General features: G+C 50.6%; 7 protein-coding genes across 7 annotated transcripts; 2 read left to right on the top strand and 5 right to left on the bottom strand.

The window, feature by feature from the left end:
* Window positions 1-54: 54 nt before the first annotated feature.
* IAR55_001891 (uncharacterized protein) lies at window positions 55-3334 on the bottom strand (the record flags this gene model as incomplete). Its single annotated transcript, XM_066945014.1, has 13 exons — window positions 55-137; window positions 210-531; window positions 593-854; window positions 936-1024; window positions 1076-1190; window positions 1248-1388; window positions 1451-1659; window positions 1724-1856; window positions 1930-2126; window positions 2184-2761; window positions 2824-2935; window positions 2994-3052; window positions 3112-3334. The coding sequence occupies 13 exons, from the start codon at window positions 3332-3334 to the stop codon at window positions 55-57; spliced, it is 2523 nt and encodes an 840-aa protein (XP_066804937.1).
* Window positions 3335-7876: 4542 nt separating this feature from the next.
* On the bottom strand, window positions 7877-10465 carry IAR55_001890 (uncharacterized protein; the record flags this gene model as incomplete). The annotated part of the gene is made up of 18 exons (XM_066945013.1): window positions 7877-7917; window positions 7968-8091; window positions 8149-8407; window positions 8470-8720; window positions 8773-8887; window positions 8948-9024; window positions 9071-9141; window positions 9204-9313; window positions 9370-9395; window positions 9449-9473; window positions 9536-9761; window positions 9840-9876; window positions 9939-9975; window positions 10027-10045; window positions 10101-10110; window positions 10176-10207; window positions 10272-10293; window positions 10406-10465. The coding sequence occupies 18 exons, from the start codon at window positions 10463-10465 to the stop codon at window positions 7877-7879; spliced, it is 1542 nt and encodes a 513-aa protein (XP_066804936.1).
* Window positions 10466-10914: 449 nt separating this feature from the next.
* IAR55_001889 (uncharacterized protein) lies at window positions 10915-13665 on the bottom strand (the record flags this gene model as incomplete). Its single annotated transcript, XM_066945012.1, has 1 exon — window positions 10915-13665. The coding sequence occupies one exon, from the start codon at window positions 13663-13665 to the stop codon at window positions 10915-10917; it is 2751 nt and encodes a 916-aa protein (XP_066804935.1).
* Window positions 13666-14118: 453 nt separating this feature from the next.
* Window positions 14119-15948, top strand: IAR55_001888 (uncharacterized protein; the record flags this gene model as incomplete). The annotated part of the gene is made up of 6 exons (XM_066945011.1): window positions 14119-14957; window positions 15073-15178; window positions 15289-15434; window positions 15493-15583; window positions 15661-15765; window positions 15850-15948. 6 exons carry the CDS (start codon window positions 14119-14121, stop codon window positions 15946-15948), a joined length of 1386 nt encoding a protein of 461 aa, XP_066804934.1.
* Window positions 15949-16135: 187 nt separating this feature from the next.
* IAR55_001887 (uncharacterized protein) lies at window positions 16136-19401 on the bottom strand (the record flags this gene model as incomplete). Its single annotated transcript, XM_066945010.1, has 11 exons — window positions 16136-17177; window positions 17276-17484; window positions 17545-17727; window positions 17789-17860; window positions 17904-17973; window positions 18030-18207; window positions 18279-18422; window positions 18482-18565; window positions 18621-18761; window positions 18840-19196; window positions 19251-19401. 11 exons carry the CDS (start codon window positions 19399-19401, stop codon window positions 16136-16138), a joined length of 2631 nt encoding a protein of 876 aa, XP_066804933.1.
* Window positions 19402-20023: 622 nt separating this feature from the next.
* On the top strand, window positions 20024-22239 carry IAR55_001886 (uncharacterized protein; the record flags this gene model as incomplete). Its single annotated transcript, XM_066945009.1, has 3 exons — window positions 20024-20639; window positions 20706-20877; window positions 20934-22239. The coding sequence occupies 3 exons, from the start codon at window positions 20024-20026 to the stop codon at window positions 22237-22239; spliced, it is 2094 nt and encodes a 697-aa protein (XP_066804932.1).
* A 283-nt stretch (window positions 22240-22522) lies between these two features.
* Window positions 22523-24728, bottom strand: IAR55_001885 (uncharacterized protein; the record flags this gene model as incomplete). The annotated part of the gene is made up of 2 exons (XM_066945008.1): window positions 22523-24303; window positions 24359-24728. 2 exons carry the CDS (start codon window positions 24726-24728, stop codon window positions 22523-22525), a joined length of 2151 nt encoding a protein of 716 aa, XP_066804931.1.
* Between the last annotated feature and the right edge of the window lie 1136 nt (window positions 24729-25864).

Below are 25864 nucleotides of genomic sequence, written 5' to 3'. Positions count from 1 at the left end.
GTCCACCGCGATCCAAAACTTCCGCCTTTTGTATTCCCATGTCCGTGGTTCACATCATCCAGAGAAAGGAGTGACTATGCCAAACATCTGAATAGCCTGTGAGATCTCTTCTCCATCTGTTGCAAACTGCTGGGCTTCTGCAAAACAGTATCTGCATCAGTTCTGGCTAGTGGGGCCACCCGGAAGTCTAGGCAGTGTAGACGACTCACCTTCCATCCTTCCGAGGGACATCAATACTTCGGCCCCTTGCTTGGACAAGTTGGCAATCCTTTCCCAACCGATCGACCAGTAAGGTCCACTCAATCCATTCTTGTTTCTTGAAGAGGTGAGCAGCACGTTCGGAGCCGACATCAGTCCACCGGCCAGGAGATTCTCGTCTGCTGCGGCCTGCTCCTGTTCTACTTGGATCTTGATGATCCACAGCTTGATCAAGCTTGCAGCCTTGTGGATGGTACTGAGAGAAACTTCTCGCTCATTTTCATCGCCGTTAAGAGGGTGAAGGTTGAGTCGAGTAGACAGAAGGAGGAGAAACTGTCAATGGGCAAAACGAAATCAGCGCGTCCCTCCTATACGTTATCCTCCTGTGACTTACCATGACAGGCACGTCCGGGTTGTCCCAGCAAGGCGTCTCGTTGACTCGCACTTTCCACTGCGCAGGGATAGTCTCCTCCACCCAAGCGACCATACCCATGATCTCCATGTACGCCTGTGGGTGATCTCGCTTGGGTGAAGGAAGGCCAGGTCGACTTGGCGATTTCCTGTTGATCGCTCGATAGGTATTTTGGACCTCTGGCAGCCGATGTCTCAAACGCCGAGCTCGATGGAGCAGATGAACAGCGACGAAATAATAGCCACTACGAGACCGTTGATCCAGTCAGCTTCATCAATGAAGCAACAAGAGCGACGTTCAATGAAGCAGGAAGACAGATACGCACTAGAAGAAATCCAGCCTCGGCGGGCATTTGCTGAAGGGTAGTTCATAGACGTCCCGCAGGGTGATATCGGGTTGGCTATTTATCTTTCCCTACAGATTCATCAGTTCTATATCCGTCTTTCGAGGTTCTGATATACCAACATCTTGAAAGTCTTCTGGCGGTCTTGGCAAAGGCGTAGTAACATTCTCATCGGATATGGCAGACGGCCAAGGCACCCAGAAGCTTCGGCCTCGCTCGTTGCCCCATGCACTCCAGCTGTCAAATTTTATCGGATGAGCTTAGCGAGGGTTTGTGGATCGATAGCTAACTTACAAAGCGTGAATACGCTCGCAAAGCTCCCATTGGCTTGTCGGAGGTGGAAGCAGTGCTTTTCGAGTCTTGGACTTTTCATTGATTTCGTGAGGAGTGAAGATAGATGAGGGAATCTGATGCAGGCCACACGCCATGCAAAGGCTATTCGCAACGATGTCAATCACGGTCTATGACTCTCCCCCTCTAACACTTCTGCAACTCACGATAGTGCTTTCCACGAGTACTGGTATCCCTCCAGCCAACGGGACTGGGAGAATAGCCATTTGCTAAGATTCTTGCTTGCATTGATTGCATCGACCAGTCTGTCTTCCTGCGAAATAGCTTCTTCAATCTTAACAGCTGTCATGGCGAGTAGTGCGTTGGAGAGGGATCGAATTGCAGGAATGTAGGAGGATGAAGACGCGATAGTGTACTGCAAGACCGGAATCGGGCGACGATCAGCCTCTGAGTATATTACTTTATGTGACCTAACTCACCATAGAGTAAATGAGACAAGAGTGAGGTCGCATATTCTCTGGCAAAAGCATCTTGGCTTGAAATTGTGCGTAAGTGAACACCTCCGAGCCGAAGTGAGGTCGAGGTGGGCTTTCTCCGAAAAAAAGCGTCAACCTGGGTATACCATCAGTGTCACAACATCGGCAATGATTCTGAGTATAGACCAAGCTTCGACGTTGTAACTCACAGATAACCCTTGGCGCTCTCGGTCAACTGCCCGTCCACGCCGGTAATGCCGTCACCAGTGATGAGACCGGAGATATCGTTGAGCCCAAAATTTGTGGATTCCTGCGGAATCTCCGCCGCAACAGGAAGCGCCGACTGATTGCATCGGTCGAATACGGAGAGATCTACGAGAGGCAGTCGGTCGAGAGGGAATATGCCCTGCAGATATCGTTGAGCTTTCGCGCTTGAACAGAGAATAGCGCTGAAAGGACTCACGTTGAAATGATCGAGGTTAGCCAATTTTGGGATGGCTTTGTGAGGACCGTTGTCAACGATGGCCGCAAAGTAATCGACAATTGTCTCGTCGGAACTGAAGGACCCACGACTCTCAGAATGGCTTTCAAGAGCGCTTTGCGACGGCGACGACCAATTGTGACTAAAATCTCCCGACGCGCTCAAAATAGGCCACGCCGATTGATCAAATTCGAGGTCTGGATTATGTACAGGTGCCAGATGGGCTGCCGGAGGCGGCGAGATGACTTCCACTTTTGGCTGTGGCCAGAGAGACGAGTTGGTCGCGAGGTGCGTACGCTGAATATTAGCATCTTGGTCGGTGGTGAGTATCTGGGGTGACAGGCCGTCATATGTTGATTGGACCGAGTCGTTCTGATTTCCGAGAAGGCTGTGATCAATCGCAGAGCCAACTGTTGGGATCAAAGCCATCCTGTTGTCCCCTCCGATCAGGGGGGTAGGAAAGGGCAGGCTGTAGATGGTACTGGGCCCAGGACAGTACACCCCTTGCGAGAGCCGACGAGCCTGGAGGGCTTCTTGCAGTTCTTGTTCTTCTATCTCAGCTTGAATTGCGTTCGTCAGCATGAAAAGAAAAAACCCCTCTGAGCCAAAACTAAGAGCTCACCCAGCCTTCTCTCCAGCCTTTCCACTCTCGATGCTGGGCGAACATCATCGTACACGCAACGGTCCTTTCTCTTGGAACACTGATCGCAGACCGGCTTTTTGGCGGAGCATTTCTGTCAAGAAGATGAGGTTCAGTTATTTTCCGTGTGGACCCCGTGGTATGTCACATACGAGCTTCTTGGCCCGGCACATAAGGCAAGCATCTCCTCTGCGCAGTGGCTGACCCGGAGCTGTATATGTACGACGATTAATGTAGCACGATACAATCAGTGAGAAAATTCTGACCAACCTCTCGTTTTCCCTGAACCATGAGCACGATCACCTCCTGTCATTGAACCACTTCTCACCCCTGCAGTCGATAGACCGTTGACGGGAGTCATCGTCTGGTCTCGAGCTTGACCAGTGTTCTGTCTCCGTCGACTTCGTTGAGACTTGGAGGTGGAGGGAAGATTTTGGGTATGAGGGTGTGCAACTGAAAGGTTTGGTCCAGGAAAAGTGGATGTTTCGGACATGCACGGAAGGTATAGTTATGTGGAGAGTCAATCGTATGTAGGTCGAGATTGGTTGAAGGAAAGATGGGGGATATCCCATGAATTGGGGGATTGAGGTAACAAGTTGACCAGGTAGTCGTCACGGAGACACGTTCATGGGGTCGTAGATGATGATAAAACAGGATCAAAACAGGCCAGGAAAAACTGTGATCAGCGTCACGAGCTCTACAGAAGAGGAGATATGCGACGAGGACATGTCAAGGTATACTGATCTTACTCACCCATGTCGATTGGAGAGTTTTCCCTTCGAAGGTTGGGGGGATGTGATTGAACAGGACTTGACTCCAAATATATAGAGCAGTAGTGATTTTGAAAAAGCGAAAGGACCGGAGCTTTGACCACTTGTTTCAATCAACCACTCCAAACTGAGGCAATGGTTCCGTTAAACTGGAACGGCTTTTGGCTCTCCCCCGATTCCGGACCCAATCCTCGACGGACACTGACGACGTTACAGATATTGTCGAAAAGGGGGCGGCAGTGCAGAGAATACACGGCTCGAGTGTCATGCACTCCCGGCTGTTCCGACTGTTCCGAAATCGGAGACGAGATGCGGCTACTAAAATCAACCGTCGATGAGGAGATGTAGCGGTGGCAGCGTTGATGTCTTGGGTCGTAAATAGGTCGCGGAGAACGGAGGGAAGGGAATCCAACTGTGTATCCGCCACTGTTGTTGTGTGTTGCAGAATTAGAAACGGAATAGCGATGATTTAAGTATAAATCGCAATCTTTATTTTTATTATTGGGTTTGACTTTTCGGTGCCTCTCACCCAGCCTGCGGATCCGAGATCAAGGGTCAGGCAAGAGCCAACTAGGGGTTTTCAGCGGCGAAAACCGAATGATTTGTTGTCTCGTCCCCCTTTCGTGAGCTGACTCAGGTTGATTGGGAGTATGGGATATATCTGCCTCCGAGCTCCGAGCTCCAAGGTCCCGGGGATTGGTGGTGTGCGAGAACAATTGAGAAGGGATGGAGGTAGGGTCGCGTTTTCGATCGACTATTATAGGAGCAGATTTTCCTGGACTACGGATGGATCGAGTTGTAATGACGGGTGTGAAACGTCTATTACGCTGCTGAAGTAATCACAAGGCGGTGAATCAACTATCGGTCGGAGGGTAGTGTTGTCGGATTGCTGTGAGCTTGCGTATATGTGAAGGACAGTAGTAGTGGACGTGCGAAAGATGCAGTGATAATTGATGCTGTATGTGGGATTCCGTACGGTCCCCGTGTATATGACAGCAGCAATCACTTTGAGGTGAGTGAGACCTGTGGATGATAAATGGGGAATAGAGAGTAAGAAAATAGATCTAATAAAAAGGCTCCGGGATGGATACCGTACACAGGAGTAATAGTGATGAGGCCCCGAAGTGATATCGAGAAACGAAAAGGTGACTATTCTTCGCGCCAAAAGTGAACAGGGAGATTGCGCATATATATGCTTCACAAACAAACGTTTTGGTCTCACCAAGTCAATCAATCCAGAATGGAGATCAGAACGACCACTCTGATGACATCTGTTCCGTCAGCTCGTCACCACATGCTACCAAATGAAGATCATTGCTGCTAACATGCCTTCGGACCCGAAGCCATACGTGCGACGTTAGTCCAGGTACGGTACGGTACGGCTCTGAGATTTTGACAGAGAACAAAAGAGAGATGCGGTGTCAATCGAAAAGTGAAAGGGTGACGGTGCAGTGATGGGATGATTGAATCTGAATTGCCTCCGAGCTTTTCACTTTGTCCTTTTTACGGAAGGTCCAGAACGAGAATAGGCAGTGATCTACGACTATACACTTGCCCTCTTCACTGTGTCCCCCTCACTCACTCACTCACTCACTCACTCACTGCTCCTACCACAACGTTCTTTGTGAACCGCTCTTCCCACAGAAAGTGGTATACCGGCGTATTTCTGTTACCCCTGTGCCTCGCAAGTTCCCGTTGCACGTAATACGATAAAAGGACCCATCCCCTTGCTGATGATTGATGCATCTCGCTTAGATAACTTTTGATAATCAATGCATAAACCTACGTTTTGGATGGGGGAAAACGGAGATGGTCAGGTACACCCGATGATACTAGTTCAGTCAAGTTACTCGAATCAGAAGGTCGGTGACCGACCTTGATGTCGCGCTGTCCCATCCTACGTACGTTTGTTTTATTAATCTCCGTCTTTTCCATGCATGTAGTGTGTAAGAACTTGCTCTGCGAGTCGAGGGAGGATGGTAACTGACTCGAGAGTGAATGAGGAACGACCAACGAAAACGATCCAACCCAATATTAATGTTGAGGGCGGCGTCACTTTGCGGTGCACGAATCCCACTACTTCCTCCATGTGCTTTCTTTCTTCCAGATCTGGGATCTCCAATCTTGTTTCGAGACTTTGTCTTGGCTTTGCTAGTCACCCTCGGTATAAGAGCTTGGTCATCAAGAGCCCGAAATGGAGGACCAAGGTGGACGTGTAGACGTGTCGAGTGGGCGTTGGGAAGCGGGGGGTGAAGGGGAAGTGCATTCGACTCGTCCTTGTTTCATTATGCGTCCGAAGGGAACTTCGGACGCGATGTCAAGGCGAGCACTGTCACCGTACGTGTGCCGAAACGGGCCATGAGCCGCCGGGACCCGTGACATGCCGACCGGCGTTCGACCGGCCCTTTTGATGTGGGTGTCGGTGTGGTTACATGTGACGGCACAGTTTCATGTGGCCCTAGGTCGGACTGAGCCTTGAGCGAGCAGAAGCTGCCGAAGAGATTTAAGAGCTTGGGTATGACAGCTCTTGGACCACATCGTTCACCCATAGATAGGTCTGCCGACCGGATACTCCTACAGCATTTTCACGTTCAACTTCATGGCCACGTCCAACGCATTACCAATCTTCACCCACACCAATCTTCACCCACACCCCATGAAATCCGGGAGATCATGCGTCATAGCTACAAGTAATCGGTCTGCATTCATCTTCGCTTGGAAACGAAGGACATTCTCGGTTGCCTTCATGGACCGATAACATAACGGATCTACATCCATATCTAAATCCGACCAGATCGGGTAGGACGAGACATTGTATAGTGTCGGTGAGTCACTGACGCTGTCGATAACGTGAAGACAAACGGTGATCGCATCCCTGCCCATGACGTGAGCTCTTCTCTTCTCTCTTTCTTTCGGAGGCATATTTGCACAAGAGTCCTTCGTCATTGGAGGCTGATGTAGCACAAGATCGTGATGGTCGTCATCATCCTATTCCAGATCTAGTAAACATAAATTTGAAGAACAGAAGATACGTTCGGGTACTTTTTGGCGTACATGTGCATCGTTGGCTCGCGAATCCCGTTATTACGTCGTTGACCGTTGGTCGAGACTTGGGAGGATTGCCGTGTTGGACGGTCGACGGTTCGGGCTGCTTCGAGTGCGGAACGGAGTATGTGAAGGGGTCGTCCAGTAGTGTCTCGTGTCCACTTGGCAGAGAGGTTGGTTCTCAAGACTGGCAGAGGGATGGGGTCACCGCAGTGATTGTACGGAAGACGATCTCACTCATTCAGAAGAATGCAGTCGCGATCCATCCAAGGACAAGGACGAGACTTTGACTTTTCTTCGCTGTTCTCGCCATGGATCCAAATATCTACGTGGCGTCACTGACAACGCAAAACAATCCCTTGTTTTGGTCACCCCAAAACTCTTTTCTCTTTGGCGACCGATTTTCCTTTGAATGTCATCTCGTCTCATAGACACCTAACTTACTGTCCAGGTCGTCCATCCATCAGCATCCATCCGTCTCGAAGGTAATGAGACAACCCAATTCAGATTGATGGGGATGGCAGAGTCACGAAGCTTATCAAGCACTTTCCAACCCTAAATCAACTGCTGGACCCCCAGACCCCGGCATTCCTCAATTCTTCACTAAGCACAATCAATGACACAGCAAAATTGCGTCCGAGATCACCCAATCAAATGCGACACTAATGTTAGCGCCGAGTCGAGACGGTAAGGAAACGTTTCAAACACATGTGTCGGACGGTACAGGTATCTGTCTATCTGATGAATGGATTTTGGCGCCCATATGCCACCCCCATCACCACTACTATCATCACGATCCCTTCTCGGAGTATATATGACCGTTGTTCCTTTGAAGGGTTTTCGGTGTGGAGTGGCGTCGGACGATCGGACGATCGAGATCCACTTTTCCAGTGCCTAAATCAACAAGGACATGCGGAACATCAAGTTACTGGAACATGGACGGACTGATGATGCAGACCCTCAATGGCTTGGCAAGGTATCGGTAACAGTATCGGTGACAGTATCGGTGAACAAAAATCCTTATTGAGCATGCTGGCTTCAACACCGCCACACTATCCGGACTATCGCCACATGACGCGTGCAGCGATCTCGCGCGAATGTCGCTCGACCCGTCCTACTTGTACATCGGGAGATACATACAGCCTAGTTGTTCGAGATACACCGCCATTCACGTTTGAAAGACAATCATCGACCCACGCGGGTCCATCTGCTCGAACTTTTTACAGCTTAGCCTTGACGCCAACTGGTAACATCCTCTCATCTGTGCGAGTGGATTAGCCGCATGCATGTCAAATCGTCACATGCACTCACAGTTCGCCTCGTACATGGTGTCTGATCCGCTTGGTGCACTCAGGCCTGAGATGTCTACCATACTTGGTACCACATCTGCCATAGTAGGCGCGCCTAGCAATCGCATGTTCATCTCAAACTCGTCCTGAACAACCGGAAAAGTTAGGAAGGTCATTAAGTCTGCGCTAACGATCGAATTTACCTTCAAGATCTGCAAGGCTTTTGATACACCCTCTTCACCATATGTTGACATGGAGTATATCATCGGTCGCCCGATACCAACAGCTGTGGCTCCCAGTGCGACAGCTTTCAGCACGTCGGTCGCGCGACGAACGCCACCATCAACGAAGATTTCGAATTTGGGTCGAAGCGGGTTGTTCATAAAACCTCGTGCAGTCAGGGCTGCTACGACCGAAGGTAGAATGGCAATAGGTGAAGGAGCAAAGTCGAGCTGTCGTCCTCTATTAAAGACTTAGCGTCAGCGATGACCATTTGCAGGTTAAGATCAAGTGATACTATTCACCCGTGATTACTCAGGACGACACCGTCCACTCCCGCTTCCGCCGCCATCACAGCATCCTCCCAACATTGCACCCCTTTCAATATGATCTTCATGCCTTGCGCGGCGTCCATGAGTTCCCTGAGGTCTGACCAGTTCAGGCTTGGATCGATGAACGAGGAGATTGCTCGTGCAGCACCTTGATCTCGCTTGAAGTTGTCCCCGCCTTGAGATTGTTGAGCGGATGCGGCACCTTCAAATTTGGTCCTCATATCCTGCAAAAGCCTCTTAGCGTTGCTGATCATGAGGATTGGATGGAATACCCACCTTCTCTCGACGACCCAATTGGGGTGCGTCAACAGTGATGAACAAAGCCTTGACACCCCGTTCCGCAGCATGCTTGATGATCTTCTTTGTTCTCGAGCGGTCCGAGTTGACGTAACTGCAGAGCGTCAGCTTCCCCATAGCGGTCAGTGAGTCATACTGGATGCAGCAAACGTACAGCTGCATGAACTGGATCTGACCGGGGACTGCCGCATCGACCATTTCGTCGAAAGAGCACGAAGCGAGTGTTGGGATCTGCGATATGTCAACGAGAATGCGCATCGTGTCTGGACCGACTAACCATCTGGATGATATTATGTGTAGCAGCCGCTCTGGTGAGACAGACTTCTCCTTCAGGGTGGCCGAGTTTTCCTGCAATATGAAATGGAATGTATCAACGACCATGGCTCCAAGTCAGAGGCCGACCAGCTGACCTAGGGCCGTTGCAGTGATATACACTGGCATCGAGGTCTTGAAGCCCAGTATAGATGTCGAGTAATCGACAGCTCCCACATTGCGTAGGATACGAGGTCGGAACCATACTCTGAGCGCCCGGCATCAGCAGATGTAAACGTTCTTGGAATGATCAGCTAAGCTCACCGATGATAGGCGTTGTGGTTTTCTCTCTACACCAATTAGCTTGTTCATCACCCACTCCTCTGAAATGACACAATCTTACCATCGTGATCTCGTCATCGGCACCTCTGCAAATGAAGTCTTAGCTCCGGACTTCTTCATTGGCAGCGTATTGATCGGTAGAACTGACGAGCTGTAGTAATTCCACCCCCTTCGACTCATCGTCCTCCTTGCGACAGCTTCGAAATCGTGCAAACTCAGAATCTCCTCCAAGGGCGGTTTGACATACTCTTCTTCCCCCGTGGCCGAGATCGACTTCTGCGGAACGGGGACGGAATTGGGTGCGGGCGTTGGGGACGCATTGGTAGGTTTTGGTAAAGTCGAGGGTATGAGCGCACCAATGTGTTTTGAGGGATCTGTGAGTTTGCTTCGAATGTCAGATGGTTGTCTGCAAGGTTATACGAAGTAAACCTGATCAGAGAGGTAAGACGGACCGAGGTTGTCTATGATCGCGTCTGGGGGATGGATTGGCTACCAGAAACAGGTCAATAAAGTCGATACACAACAGTAAAGAGTGTGTGAGATGTGCTTGCCTCATATTCTTCGGTGGCATCCATACCAGCATATCTCCTGCGGCGCTCGTCAGGTGACTGACATTACAAGAATATATCGACAACTCACAGTATGATCTCCGCCCCCCCTGAATGTACTGTTAGTGCAACGTCTTCGCGTACTACGTTTGCTTTCTAGCTCACCGGGGTGCTCCTGTGACAGGACTCGATGTCAGTCCTTTTTGCAAGACCTCTACCTTTTGGGTATGGGTGACTCACGTCCAAGAAGTCTGTCACATCGTATACATGTCCTGTTTCGTCAAGCGAGTTTGATTCAGATCATCGAACGACTAGACTGTATTGGAGGAAGCTCACCATGTACTACGATCCAGACGCCCTATCATCGAGTTCCGGCAAGTCAGCTTGCCATCTATCAATGGTAGATCGAAGTAGGCAGGGGGAGATGTAGAGGAAAAAGGATAGGGGGGGAACGTCGGGTCGGAACCTACTTTTTCACGGCTGTTGTGCTCAGCAACTTCCTTCCCATCAACTTGTCTTTGAGCAGTCATCGTATCTGTATTGTGGATCGTCTCCTTGAAGCTGATCAGCTCGTAGAATGCAATGGAGGCGATACATGCAGTGGGTGGACACAGGAAAGAAGATGTTTTTGGGGGATGAACATTGTGCCGTTCTGAACCGGTTAATACCCGGTCCGGGGAAGGGGGAACATTCCTTCCGAGTCATTCGACCAATCAACGACATCTCTTTCATACATCATTCGTGCATCGTAAATCGTTACATTCATTCCCCGAAAGCAGCTGCTTTGGATCAAGAGCAGTCTATTCTACCCGTATATCGTACCCACAATCCACATATATACAAAAATCACAGCAAAGGATATATGAAGGTAGATTGTGGGCCGTCCATCCCGTCAAGAGTCACGCCCTCTACAAAGTTGATGAAGATCAGCGCCACTGCTTCGCCTACTGCCACAAATGCGTGTTCGTGGTAGTCAAACTCACTTCGTGACCACCGCCCACCCCTCTCCTGACTCAAAGTCTCCAGGATCCTCGTCGTCTAGCAGAGGGGACTTTGGACTCCTCCTCGTCGAAGCTCGTTTTGACAAGTGTTTCGTCGCTTGAGGAGTCGCCTCCGGATCAACAGTGGTAGCCTTATGGTCACTGTCTGGGCTCATTTGGTTTGTGGGGTTCGAGAGTGATTTGCTATGCCCTGGAAGCGTTGCGAGGGGTGTTGCAGGACCCACTGCAGATGAAGACTGGCGACGGAGATTCTTCTGAGGAGTCGTGGTCGGTGTCGACATGTGAACTTCAACTCTCGGTTTCTCTTCGTCGGGAACATCTGGGAAATACTTGAGCATTGAGCCGTCGATTGGTGTCGCGGCATCCTGCTGGTCTGGTTTCGGAGTCGCAAGGGCCTGCTCGGTCGTGGACGGCTCAGGGATTGGATCCTCCACATCTGGATCAGCCGAGGGAGGGGTTGGGAAGGCAGGAGGCTCGATTTCAGCTGCAGGGGTCTTGTCTGTATCATTGTCATCTGTGAGGCGCGATTCTGTATCATCCTCCTCAGCTGATTGAGCTATAGGGGCGGGCTCAACCTCAAGTTGTAGGGGAGCTGATGGCGATGTCATGGGCTTGTCCTGCTTTGCCTCGCCGCTAACAGCGAGGATAATTGGTGCGTCTGTTTTGGCGTCAACGAGTTCCGGCTCGGTATTCGTCGCGTCTGATGCGTTACGACGATCGTTCGCTACCTGATGATCGACTGTTTGAATCTCACCAACGGTGTCCAGTTTCGGGTCTTCGATCATTGATTTCTCGTCGTCAACATCATCATCCTGACCAGTCCCTGCGGAGATCTTCCCTTCCGATCCGTCAGCTACTGATGTCGCATCCGAGATTTGGTACGAAGTGGCGGCTCCCTCATCTCCTTGCGCTTCTCCTTCATCGTCCTCGTTGTCTTCCTTTTCCTCCTTGAGCTTCTTAGCGTTTTCCAAGGTCCTTGCTTCTTCCGGCAGCTCCTTTACTTCCAACGTCTCGCCAGTATCGAACGCTCCTCCTTCGTTGGGATAAACGATCTCATCTGGCTCTTCGATATCTTCCATGAACTGTCCAGCCTCTCCACCTTGCTGTTTCTTTTCCTCTGGCGAGATCTTATATTCTGCCAAATTATGCGTCATAGCAGCACTGGCCATGTCATCCGCGATGGACCCGCCATTATGTTCAGGTTTAGCATTTGAGTTTGATCCAATGTTCCCCGCTTTCAGGTCTGCAAGGTCTGAGGCCTTGTTTGGATCATCCATTTCCGATCCCTTTGGAAGATCTTGAAGAGCATTGTCCGTTGCCGATATCGCAGTTTGAGATTCAGTAATTGCGAGATTCCCCTCCTTGAGATCTTTGAGATCCGAGGCTTCATTAGGATCTTCACTCGCAGTCGAGACAGGAGTCGACGATCCCGATTCGTCTGGCAGATCGGTGGGAGCGAGCTTCTCGGTGTCCGGGGGTATCTCATCGGTGGGCGGTTGAGGTGCGATATCCTTGTCCAATGTTGGCGTGACCCCTAGACCTTCCAGTCTATCACCGAGCTCTTCCATGTCGTTGTCGCCGACCACACTCCCTTCGCCTACTACACTGCCTTCCCCTACCAGACTTCCCTCCCCGAGCTCTCGGTGCGCTGCACGAGGGGTGCCAGTGGGCGTGGAGACGCCACTTACATCAAGTCTCATCTGAGTCTCCTCTTCACTTCCAGCTGATTGAGTGGCGAGGGACGACGAGATGCTCGGTGCAAATGAACGAGTAGCAGACTGAGCGGATAGTCCTCGAACCATCGGATTGGGAGCCACCCCAGTGGCAAGTTTGAGATTGGGTGCGACGAGATCGTACTCTGGTGCAGGGAGCGGCGGGGTGCTGCTAGCGGTGGGCGTCGACGGTATGGACAGGGATAATTCCGAGACGGCATCGCCAGCGTCAGCTCGAGTCGAAGAAGGTGTGGTTGCACCTGGGCCACCGTCATCGACAGGTGGTAGAGTGGCAGAAAGAAGGTTCAAAGGCACACCGCCGCCAGGAGAAGTGGGAGGTGAGGAGGAACGAGAAGTGATAGGAGAAGTGGAGCTGCCCACGGTGGCAGAGGCAACGCTAGAGTCCACAGAACCTGTTGGACTGGCGGAACGAGGACCTGCTTGCGTGGGTTTGGAGACTGTTGGCGCTGTTCCTGTGGGAGTACCCTGTTCTCCAGAGGTCACAGACGAGCCAGTGGGTTGGCCTGTGACAGGGTTGATATTTCCGCTTGAGCCGCCCACGCTGGGTATCCTGTTGCCGATCATGCCTCTATTCTCGCTGATCTTCCTGTCGCCTGCTGGTCTTGATCCGACATATCCAGCGGTCTTTGGATCCAGACTTGGGATCCTGTTTCCGATGAGTCCGCCACGAACATTGGACGATGCGGCGAAGTGTTGCTTGGGAACCGGAGGTGGAGCGGACGGGTTGTTGAACTTTGCGATTCTATCTTTGAGTGATCCGGAGACTACTCGAGATTGAGGAGCGTAGGAAGGGGACGACGAACGGGAGTTTGAATGAGGCGGGGTCAGAGACGGGGAATTGGATTCGGACCTATTTGCAAAGATCAGTTTGTACAATGGGTTGGAAGCTGCAACACGCACATAGTTGAAGCCGTAGTTCGGACAAGTCGATGATGATATGTGAATGCTTTTGTTTGATGATTTTGTTGTGCTGATTGGAGCAAGGGTAATCACCATCAGTCAACCTTCTCTAGGACAAAACGGCGACGCAACAAAGTGGTCTTCGCGTCGCGTGCGCCCTCCCGCTTTTGGAACCCAAATAGGGCGTAGAAAGGCTATACTCACATGGTTTTGCGTGCGCTAATTTGACTCGGTCCGCTTGGGTCGATGTCGGTCGTCGGTGTTTCGTGAAGGACGGCCGTTGTCGGTGGGAGCTGTCGACAGAAAGAAAAGGTTGAAAGGGAAAGTTGAAAGTTGGGTTGAAGGAGACGACAACTGGTTTCTTATGACGCCTACTCACTCTCCGACGTCAGAACGATGTCTTTTACGTAATTTGACTTCCCACGGTGGCTACAGAGCACCAACCGCGTCAAGTTGTCAACAACAACAACCAAAAACACAATGGAAATCACAACTATATTGGATCCTACGATTGTACATCAACTTGTCATACATACACATCCAGAAAACATGGGTCTACAACGCACTCCACCTCCACGAGCTGCTCAGCCAGGACCTTCCACTGGTGGTGATACACAGGCAGAAACGGCGGCCGCCTCTGTTGGTTCTCCTGCAAAAGCATTCGCGCCTAGAAACCCTGGAGTCCTTCGTACTCCTCCTGGATCAACATCACCACTGCTACCGCCTACGCGAGCTACTCCATCTCGCGCCCCAACATCAGCTATCACTTCAATAACGGCTACTACCACTCAAGCGGTCCCTTCGTCTGATTCAGCTCCGATACCCACCGTCGAACCGCTAATCGAACCTGCAAGGGGCAGTACATCAAGTTCTGAGCTAGGACGCGAATCACTGGGTGAATCACAGCACAAAAGTCTCATCATCGATGATAGACCCATACGACCTGCGCCCGCTATCGTGCTTGATATCTCTGAGGCATCCATCCAGAAAGAAGAGGAGGACGTGATGATGGACGTGGACGAACCTGAAGAGAGGACCGTCGAAGCAGAACTTTCAGGTCAACTGGAAATTGAAATGGCAGAACCTCAATCCGATTCTCCGACTGTGATTCAACCACCACTTCGTGAATCTACACCTCCCGTCACACAGTCAACCACGTCTAAGCGTACTCCAGCATCGACGACCACGACCACGAGCCGGCCCGTGCCCGCGCCCACTACCCCCACTGCACCTAAAACGCCTCGATCTCGATCAAGACGGCAGACCAACCCCCTGCCTGATCCTCCAGCACCGATCCCTCTCGACGAGCCGATGGAGTATGGAAGGAGATATCAGTTGACAATGGAAACGTTGGACAGAGCTGTCAAAGCTGGTGCGCAGAGATGGACGTGAGTGCCATTCCTCGCAACGATGTCGTCAAGTTGTGGTTCATTACATGAAAACACCCAACCAGAGATGGCCCAGAGACAAGTCGAGCTGATTATTTGGTGAACGATTCTGCAGCGTCGACCATTTCAATGGCTGTTTCCCGAAAATTTCAGCTCGGATGCCTGCGGCGATGGAACCAGCATGGCTCAAGTCCAGTCTGTCTATGCGAGAAAACATCCTGGTGAGTATTATCCCCAATCGCTTAAAAAAAAACCACAAGCAGAATCATACAGAGTGGCAACGCAACAAACAGGCGAGTGTCCGTGTCTGACATGAAGACTCGTGCTTTAGAAAAATGCCCACGTGCTGCTCTCGCACTATGACACGGGACCAGCGCTTCAGGCGATTGATGATGTCGATAAAGAAGCGCGGGAATATGCCAAGTCCAATGCACCTCGCGAAGCTGGAGAAGGCTCCAGCCGACCTGATGCGTGGAGGTGAGCCACAGCTCCAAAAGACAGGTTGCAGCTGACGCCTGCTCGTCCATGTGAATAGACCGGATATCTCCCCTCATGCGTTAGTAGCTGGTGCTGTCTTACCGATTTATGACGAAGCGTATCAAAAGTTGCGTGAAGAGTATCTCGAGGTGGGTCCTGCCTCTGTCAACCGCAGATAGACCTTCCCGTGGTGTGGTGTGAGAATGACTGACAGAGTTGATCATAGTTGCACAAAGATTGCACTGATCGATACGCATCTATACTTGCCAAACAAGCCTCTCTGAAATACCTCGAATCTAGCGTGTCGGATGGTGTAGTAGAGTTGGACAAGGTGAGTCATCCTTTCCAATTACCTACAACCCACGACATGCTGTCGTGTCGGTATCTAGCTAACACATCTTGTGTCGCAATCTAGACTATCAAGATCTTGGAAAAGCTGCCTACAGAAGATATGATGGTGTGGACCGAAACGACCGAGACAAGACTGGAAACCCGTGCACCGGAGCAAGTGTAGCTGGGATCTGAGGTAAACACCGGTGAGATATGAAGGGCCAGCCATGGCGATGAGTCAACTAACACGGGTAAACCTTATTTAGATGTATTATTGTATATGCCGCTTTTGTCAGTCATCCTATCAGCATGGCAGGCGATCGTCCAGTCCTCGCATATGGGCTGCATATCATCATACTACAATCCTAGAGCTACCCCTCAAGCACTCTTCTCCCCTCTCCCAAAGCAGGCCATGAATCTGCCAGACGTCTTTCCAGATCTATCCCTTTGCCATACTCCTGACCATGTCCGAACCCTTGTCCAATGACCGTTCTCACTTCTCGTTCCTTTTCCGGTAACGTACTCTGTCTCACCATCCCAGGTCGTGGAGGAGGTAACAATCCGCCACCTCCACTTCCGATCGGTCGATTGTTCGCTGTAGGGGTAAGACCTGAAGAAGTGAAAGAAGAAGACATGGAATGAACGACCGTATTGCCCATCATATAGGTTGAATTGGGTCTTTCACGCTCCTCGCCCATTTCGGCACTGTTGGTGATGGATGACGGGGAAGGATCGTGAGATCGTGCATTGGGGAATCCAACACGAGTAGGTGTAGGAACCGAATCCAGTGAATCGCGTCGTCTTGAGTTAGGTGCCGGGGTAACTTTGTTGTCGAAGAATGGTGTATGGTCTACAGGAGAGTTGGTTGGAGGAACATAAGGTGGTGGTGGGATACTCCATCCTGCTCTGGATCTGCCATTGATGTCTCTTCTCGACTCCATCTCGACTTCGGTATCCACTGGTTTCCGATTTCGACTTGAGGGAAGTAGAAGTTCTCTAAACCTTCTCCTTTTACCTTCATCGTATTTGCCATCGTCCATATCTCTACCTTCGACTGGTCCTCCTCGGAGCCTGTTCAGACCCAAGACCGAGTCCAACCTGAGGACATTCAATCTATCTTGGATTCTCCTTTGATCCAATCTTTCCCCAAAAAGCTTCGTACTCTCCCTAGTCTGTCTCCTCTCTCGTTTGATATACCACCAAATACCCATACCTCCACCGAAGATCACCACGATGAGAGCCAAAAACCCCAAATATTCCTTCTTCGGTGGACTCTGTACCAAAGCAGAAAGACAGATCCCCAGATTGGGCGCAACTCCACCATGATCACACGGTAAAGCGTAACACTCTCCTTCCTTCAGTTGGTAGCCATCGGGACAGACGGTGCACGATTTGGAATCGGGTCCGATACAACTAGTACATGAACCCGAGCATTTTTGACACGTCGAAGTGGACCTGTCAAAGTATTCGTTCTTGGAACAATATTCGACACATCGTCCGTTGGAAAGTACAGGTCGAGATATGGGACATGATGCGCAGGTGGTGGGTGAAGAGCAGGAAAGACAGTCGGAGGGACAGGGAAGACATGTTCCGTTCTGAGCGATCTTCGAGGATGGACAGCTAGGAATACAAGTTCCCGAAGAGGCGAATGTCGATGATTTGGAGCAAGAGGTACACGTAGTTGAGGTGGAGACGCATGTCGAACAGGACGAGTGGCATTCTATCAAACATTGATATATCAGCTTTCATGCTATTCGGCGATGAAGAAGATCGCACTCACGCTGACAAGTCCCGTTCGTCTTGGCAGATCCAACAGGGAGGAACATCCCATCACTGCACTTCCGCACACACTTCCCTCGTTCCAGCAGCCACCCGTCTTGGCAAGCAAAGCAGGTAAGCGTATCAAAGCCTGCTGCACTTGAGAAGCTGGGGATGTGGCAATTGAGACATCCAACGGGACAAGCTGACACAGTTCATCAGCTTCGATGTCATCAAAGGTGTACTACCATCGCACGCTGACGCACCATCACATTTGCTTTTGGCATTATTGACCACGAACATCCCCTGAAGATTTGAGAGACTGGTGTCGCATACTCCTGTTGCGGCATCGAATCCGACACAAGAGCCTTGAAAGTTCACACGAGGGGAAGCGCAAGCGAGACAGTCGGATGTTGAAGGCCCGGTACATGTCGAACAAGCCGGTGAACAGCTGCTAATAACTCAGCCCAAGTTCTGGTGCCACCAGTGTGAGATATTGCGACTCACCTTTTACAAGTGGAGCTACCATTATCATAGTAACTTCCATCCGAGCATGACCCGGCAGTCGATCCGCAAGTGGCAGGAGTATTGGTTGAGAGCGAAAGAAGTGCAGAGCAGGATAAACAGTTTGCAGTAGAGTTGGTTCCTGGTTGTAGCTCACAGCTCTTGCAACCTAAGGGACATGCTGGAGCGAGGACAAGCCGTCAGCTAGCGTCACCACTCGGAGGGGAAGGCATCCAACGAGACTGAATTCACCAAGACAGTTGCCGGTTGAATCTTGGAAGAAACTCGGCGCGCAGACGTTACAGCTTGAAGCAGACGTGGTAGAATTTGTAATCCAGCCGGCTGAACAGCTGCATTCTGACGAAGAAGTACATGTACCATGAATACAATTGCAAGCTTGCAAGAATTTCGTCAGCTAACTTCAACGGATGATAGCCGATGGTATGAAAGCTTACTTGCTTGGGAGGACACCGCGGTGCTCAGACATGTACCGGTCCCGGAGACACCGCCGTCACAGATGGTACAGTTCGATGCGCAGGCTATCCCATCAATAAGCACTTGTGGCCTAATCCACAGGTGACGTCTTCTACTCACCAGTACAAGATGGGCCGAAGTATCCAGAAGCACATGAATCGCATGACGGACCTGACCAACCTATTGCACATTGACAGGTGGCATTGGAAGAGTCGGATGAGGTACAAATACCGTGTGTAGAGCAAGGCGGATTGCAATCGGCTAGCAAAGTATCAAGTCTTCAGCTGCAGGTCCCATTATGAGATGCGATAAAGTTGATCTGCCCAAAACTCGACTCACAAAATGCGGCTCTGAGTATTCCAGCTCCGGTCAAACTATTTGGTAAAGCAACTTTCTCCGGTATTGCTCCCCAAATCACGTTGCCTCCTTCCAAGACCGCGTACCATCCTTCTGGAAGTACTACACTTCTCCAGTCCGACAGAGACCAGCTACCATTGTCGCTCACCGAGGGGGTATTTCCGTAAGAGGGGGAAGTGAATCCGACGGGCAATGGAGGAGGCGATACGACCAGAGTGTTGAGATCGGAAGGAGGATGGGAGATACTTGCATTGAGAGAGGATGTGGGCGAGAGCTGGGTGGTGGAGACGTATGTCCCAGGCAAGAAGTACCGACGAGCGGAAGAGTCGTGTGCGAGTACTGTTGTAGAGATTAGCTTTGTCATGAACTGTCAAGATAGTGATTAAAACGTACGAGGTGATGACGATTTGCCTTGAAGACATCCGGATGGCGAGCACACTTGGTTTGAGGAAGTGATTCTGATTGTCGTTCCTCCTTGAGGGTCTTCCGCGAGAGACACACTCGCAGTGGCAAGCGCGATCACCAACCCTTCGAAGGCTCTCATGTTGATCGGTAAGATGTAGGTCAGTGGCTTTATGTGAACTCAAACAGTTACAGTCAGATACGTGTGTATGGTGAGACAAAATCAGAAGAGAATGGCGGAGTGTGGTGCTAGTGGATTGAAGGGTTGATGAGAGGATGAGATCAGAGTACATGCACTTTCAATCAAGCTTTCTTTATACGCTAACAACACAGTCGCTGTCTTCGCTTCGCTGCGGCAAGGCTTTCCTAGACTAGCCGGCTCCCTGTCGATCGACCTTGTCCCGTTCCATCGTTGGGTAAGCAAAAGGACACCAAACGGACGAGAACAATAAGCGCAATGACCTATCGAAGGGAGAATAGTCTGTTTCAACCGAAAACACAAAAGACGAAAAGAACGGCAACAACAAAAGTCGTGTTTCATGAAAGAGGAGAGACCACGTGGTCCGGTTGGTCACCTTGCTTTCCCACGGTAGCTGAAGTTTTAATCAGTATCACTGAGCGCGTTGTTGCTCTCCCTGGTATCAACTCGTGATAAAACGGCCAGCTGTCTAAGTCAATGACATTGCAGTCACTCATCGTCAATCACTCATCGTCACTCTTGGACTTGATGCTCTCCTGGTAGACCCTCCCATCACACCCCCGTCATGTCATTCTTGGGTGTCACTCAGCAGACCGATAGTACGCCACCGGAACCTATCACGGGGACAGCTTACATCACCAAGTTGCACAAGTACCTCAAAGTCAACGCATCTCGACTTGCACCTGCGTCGACTGCCTCCCGATCCTCCTCTTCTTCTTCACCCACCCCGTCATTTCTCCAACAGTCATATACTCTTCTCACACTCGGATTGGATCCCTCTTCTGCCCCTTTGTCCAGAGCTGTCAAAGTTCCTTTGACTTTGGGTTTCGGAACACCATCAAACCCAAGGACATCGCTTTCTCCATCTCCGAAACGACCCCCTACACCAACGACAAAGCCGCTCTTGTTACGCTTACCGCCGGATAGACTGTTGTATCTTCTGTTGAGATGGCAGAGCCTTTCACAATCTCTACCACACGTGGGGAGGACCGATGTACCGATCGAAGATGGTGTACCGGTAGCTGCGAGAGGGGCGAGGATCGATGAGAGGAGAGGACAAGAAGGCGATGTGAAAAGTGTGATGAGCTGGGTCGGGAGCATGAGAAGTGTGAGCTTGGGAAGTATCGTGCCTAAAGAAGGGGGTAGAGGGTGGTTTGGTAGGAAAGAGGAAATGGATGAAGGTAAGCTTTAATTTTTTCGATTCTTTTGAGAGCTGAAGCTTACGGAAGTTATGGCCGATTGCATAGACCAGATCTTACTGGGCCTTTATACCATGTTCACCATCCTTCCCGCTCTACTCGTTCACCCTCCATTTGTCTCCGAACCACCGATACTTGATCTCATAGAGGCGGGTGGGTACACTCAGTTGGGAGGCATCAATGTCCGCGTCCCGTTAGACGTTTTGCGGAACCTGCAAATGTGAGCAACCCATAATCTTGTTTTCGGACGTTGACTGACCAGCTCGCGATATATAGACTGGAACTCGAGGGATATGACCCAAGAGGTCTACTTATCCCGTCAAATCCAGGGCTACGCAGTCTGACCGTTCGAGATGTACAGGATGGAGATGATTGGATTGAGGAGCTGGTCACGCTTTTGCCGGATGAACATGGTGCATCGAAGTCCTATCATGACACTTCAACACGACCCGCCAATCCTCGATTTCCGAACCTTCGACATCTTTCTCTTATCCGTACAAACCTGCTCTCTCTTCCTGATCTCCCCCTCACATCACTCACCCACCTCGATCTTTCGCATAACCTGCTAAACGCTCTCCCACCCTCGTTATCGTCCTTGTCATCGCTCGTTTCTCTCAACCTATCCAATAATGTCATCGTATCCCTGCGGTCCGCTCCTTCTTGTTTAGGCAATACCACATCCCTCAACCTATCGCATAACCGGATAGATTGTCTGGTGGGTTTAGACCGAGTAATGGGGCTGGAACGCGTGGATGTGAGATCGAACGAGCTCGCAGAAGAAGGCGAGGTTGGGAGATTAGCCATCCTGCCGAATATCAGAGAAGTGTGGTGTACCGGGAACCTGTATGACAAGGCTGGAGATTCAGATGATTGGAGGATACAGTTGGGTGTCAGTTTCAGAGAAGAAGGAAAGGAGGTGATTCTTGACGATACGCCATTTACGTGGTCAGAGAACAGACGGATAGACGCGTTGTTGATTCAAAGGGGCAAGCTGAATGGTGGGAGAGTATGGTCTTCCGATCGATCATCACATCTGCATATGAGATCGAACTCACATTCACACGAGGGAATCCTCCAACACGATACTAACGTGGCTGGAGATGGTCCTACATTGCATTCTCGACAATCATCAAATACATCACAGCGGCTCCCGACTTCTTCGACTTCAAATCTCGCCTCGCCAGCTTCGTCAGCTGCTGTACAGAAGAAGAAAGGGAGGAGAAGAGTGATTAACCTGGACGGAGGAAAGGAGGGAATTGAAACTAGCAGCGGGATAGAGACAAGCGGGAGTATAAAAGGTAGTTTGAGATTACCAGGGATGGTAGAAGAGGAAGATGAAGATGAGAGTACGAAGAAGGAGCAGAGGAAGAAGACCGAAGTTGGATATGGAGGTTTGAAGGATCTGTCGACTTCAGCGGGTAACAGGTATGATGAAGGAGCAGTCGGAGGAGAAAGAGGAGGAGAAGCAAATGTGAAAGTTGTCAGTTCCAAGGGGAAGTCTGCAAGAAAGGGATTGGGCAAGGATACTTTCAATTCGATCTCGACGACAGGGAATGGTACTGGAAATGGGGATAAGATCTGATTAGTTTACGTTGATGTTGTAAGTTATGTTGTTGTATTATCTGCATATATAGAGTCATGCAAGTCGCACATGTTGATAAAGGTTGAAGAGGCACGCTAATACTTGCAATGAGCATTGTCTGGATATGGGTTGCTGCATAAATCCCGTGGCAAATGTATGGGAAACCTGATATTGTATTCTCAGCTGGGGAAGCTCGGTGTTGAAGTCGTCAAATGTACTCGTACTGTAACAGAGGCGCCAGCGCATGCTGTACTAGTCTTTCTTCTACCTCTCCGCCCTGCAATTAGACTCTGATTCCTCCGAAATCTCTGACGACTCTCTTTAACCATCCTTTACCCTTGCTTCCCCCAGCTCCAGCTGCTTCAATCGGTGTGACAGGCTCAAAGACCGAGACCTGTTGCGTCAGTGGAATCGGAATGTTGATAGCGATTGGTTGGGTAGATGGTGTGATTTTGGTAGGTCGAGGAGCGGTACGTGGTCGGGTAAACGGTGTGATGGGAGGTTGTTTGGCCGATTTTGTCTCTGAGACATCTGGCTTGAAACTAAGAGGTTCCAGAAGATAAGTAACTTGGTTCGTCGCCTTGGTACGTTGTTCTTGTGACTTCTTCTTCTTGGTGATGACTGGTTTCGAACAAGGTGTCGTAGCTGCCAAGACAGGTAGTTTTGGATTCGGTTTGGTCTTCGGTAACGTCAAAGGAGGTGGTCGATTCTTGGTTTTCTTCGGAAGGGAGGAAAGTGAAGTATCACTGTCGGTATCTGTACTTCCTGGAGATGAGATAGACGTGTTCTGTTTCGAGCTGATTCTCGGGGGTGGAATCAGTGTCGGCATAGGTGAAGAGATCGTCTTGCCTCCGAGAGTCATAGCAGCAGTCGCAGGAGGTGGAGAAGGAGTGAGTTTGGTGATGAACCATGGATGAGTCAGTGGATAGATGTCGCCATCAGTCTCGGTAACGCCTTCTGGTGAAGTGGAAACGGACGGTCGTGAGACTTTGCGAGGTGTGTCGAAATCCAGGTTGAGAAAAGAACCTTCACTACCCTTTGTTCGACGAGGTTTGGTATGTCGGGTACCGGCGATGTTGATGTATCCCGTTTGCTTGGGCCTTGGAAGACCGAGCACAGATGTGAATGTCTCCATACCCCATTTCTGGGACTCCACCTCACCATCATGGCCTACGTGCAGGTCCGTCTCTTCGATATTCACTGGAGGAGAAAGAGCAATAGGAACGGTAGACAGAACCTCAGACATGAGCCACGCGAATTCCTCCTCTTCCTCGACGTCCAACCACATATTCCCATCTTGGTCTTCATATTCCACCGATTTCCCCTCACCGACTCTCCTATCTGTCAACTTGATTGGTCCTTCCAGCTTGCTCTTCGACGACTCCGACTTTGACTGCCCTCCACCAATGGCACCCCCTGAGATAGCTGGATTCGTCGACTTCTTCTTCTTCGGGACGTCGCCGAAGAATCTGTCAATCTCGACCTTCGTAGAATGCGGGAGAGGTCTGAAGTGCTTCTTGGCGCTTCTTCCCACACGAGAAGAGGTCGTCCTATATTCGGTCCTGGAGAACGAGTGTGAGGCACCCAACAGTTCTGCAGCCTTTCTCGGTGCTCGTGAGGGTGTAAGTGGCGGGGGCGGGAGTGGCAGTGCCTTTTTGGCGTGAATGTTCTCTGGCGTGACGAAGGCTCGTCTGGTGGGACTCGGAGCCGGAGAGATGGGTGGAGATGGTCCTGGAACGATGGGATCGTGAGAGCGGAAACGACCTAGACCAAGATGAAGAGAGGAGCCAGAGGATCGTTTGGTCTCCATAGCCGAATGAGTTTGGGAATTCGGAGCTGACGCTATAGCGAAAGAGTGACAGATCGTGGGGGAAGGGGAAGAATCAGGAAGAGAAAGGAAAAGTCGGGAGATCTTGGTATGTGGATCTTGGCGAGACGAAGTGGTAGACGCGCTTGAAGCTTTGCGAATGGGCTTCGACTTGCCTGTAGCGGTGCGGAAAGATGTTGGACTGATCGGAGATCTGGGTGAGCGAGGAACAGAGAGTGTAGATCCTCGTCTACGAGCTGAGTATATGGGTCAACGATTGGTTCAAGTGAACACCGATAGCAGCCGACTCACTGGGACCCCCGACTCGACCCACAGAGTTGAAACTCTTCTTCTTCACTCTCAGAGGCTTAGTTCCTCCAACTGCCCTTTGACCGAACCGACAAGTCAACTGGGTTGATGAGTCCGGATTCACCAGATCTTCGTAATCTCCCTCGGTATCGCTCTCGGATGTGGCAGCTGGTTCAGGGGTGATTGACCTGCCAGACTCTTCCAGTAGATCCAGTCTTGTGAGCGATTCCGGATGGTCTAAGAATGAGACCGAGGGGGAATCGAGATAGACGGCTTGGAAAAACTCGGTGTTCGTATGAGAGATGGTGGATGTCGAATCGTTTCGATTCAAAATGGAACTCGGTCTTCGTCCGGTCGTGGTAGTGTTGGTCATATTGGGCCGTGGACTCCGCGGATCAGTGTATAAGGTTTCTGAAGGGATCGACAGGAAAAACCAGCAGGGTGAGGGAGGATGTGGCGTTGATCTAGTGGGAATTAATCTATCTACGAAGATACAGAAATAGGTCGATCCTGCGAGCTGGAAGAGCTGTGATGCGTTATGGTTTGGGATCGGAAGTGATGACAAGTTGGGTGAGAGGAGAAGGACTGACATTCGGGATAGCTTGGGAATGTCTTATATCTTTTGCCATCCACATGACGTATGGTGCGACTTCGACACTTGTGCGCCTGGGACAACAGTGGTTTGAGATTGAACTGTAACAGCGCAATCCTCTTTTGTCCCTCTTACACAGTGGTCAGGCAACGGGTGTACACGTGTCCGATCCACTTGATTCGTTCGTTCGTTGTTCTTCTTATGTCCGGAAAGCGGTCAGCTCGGAGAATCTTACGCCGTTCACATTCTAGTAGTCGCGAAAGGTCGCATCGCAGGAGACGCCGGGCTCTTCTCTTCCTCGTCCTTCTTCTCCTTCCTGACCTAGTCTCATTCCTGCTTATTCGAATCCCCTCTGGACATCCTGTGTAGCATGTGCGTCTCCTGGGACTATCAGCTGGACGGCTTAGGCACGCGATTGCATGTATGATAAACGTCAGTAAAACGATCGGCGGAATTCCAAGGACAAAAGACAAAAAGCATCTTTGTTCGAGAAAGATGAAACGCTCCAGGGACAATGAATGATCCTACACCTCACTTTTGTGGCTTTGTGTTTCTGCCGCTTACACCAGCTGCGGTAAGCTTTGCGTTGAGAGTCCTACTGCTACTGTATATGCATGATTCTTGTATGACCGAAGCTAAAGCTGTTATGCATACTGAAAGGCGCTGATCACCCTGATGAAGGCGTTCCCGACCCCTGGGGGTCGACTCGGTGCCACGTACGGAAGCAAATGCGGGATTACGCAAAAGTGGCACCGTGTGATCGGACGCGCGGGGCCGTGAGTTTGACTTCCCACCTTCACGTCCGTTCGTTGGGAGCAGATGGGAGGGGAGATGAAATCACGTCCTGTGAATGACCACAGCCGATCCTGCAGACTAGACCTGCATCGCATCACACCAATCTGCTATACAAACTATAT

Source organism: Kwoniella newhampshirensis, chromosome 3, assembly GCF_039105145.1.
Source record: "Kwoniella newhampshirensis strain CBS 13917 chromosome 3, whole genome shotgun sequence".
Lineage (NCBI taxonomy): Eukaryota > Fungi > Basidiomycota > Tremellomycetes > Tremellales > Cryptococcaceae > Kwoniella > Kwoniella newhampshirensis.
The sequence above is the reverse complement of the archived record's forward strand: the minus strand, read 5'-3'. Positions and strand labels throughout refer to the sequence as shown.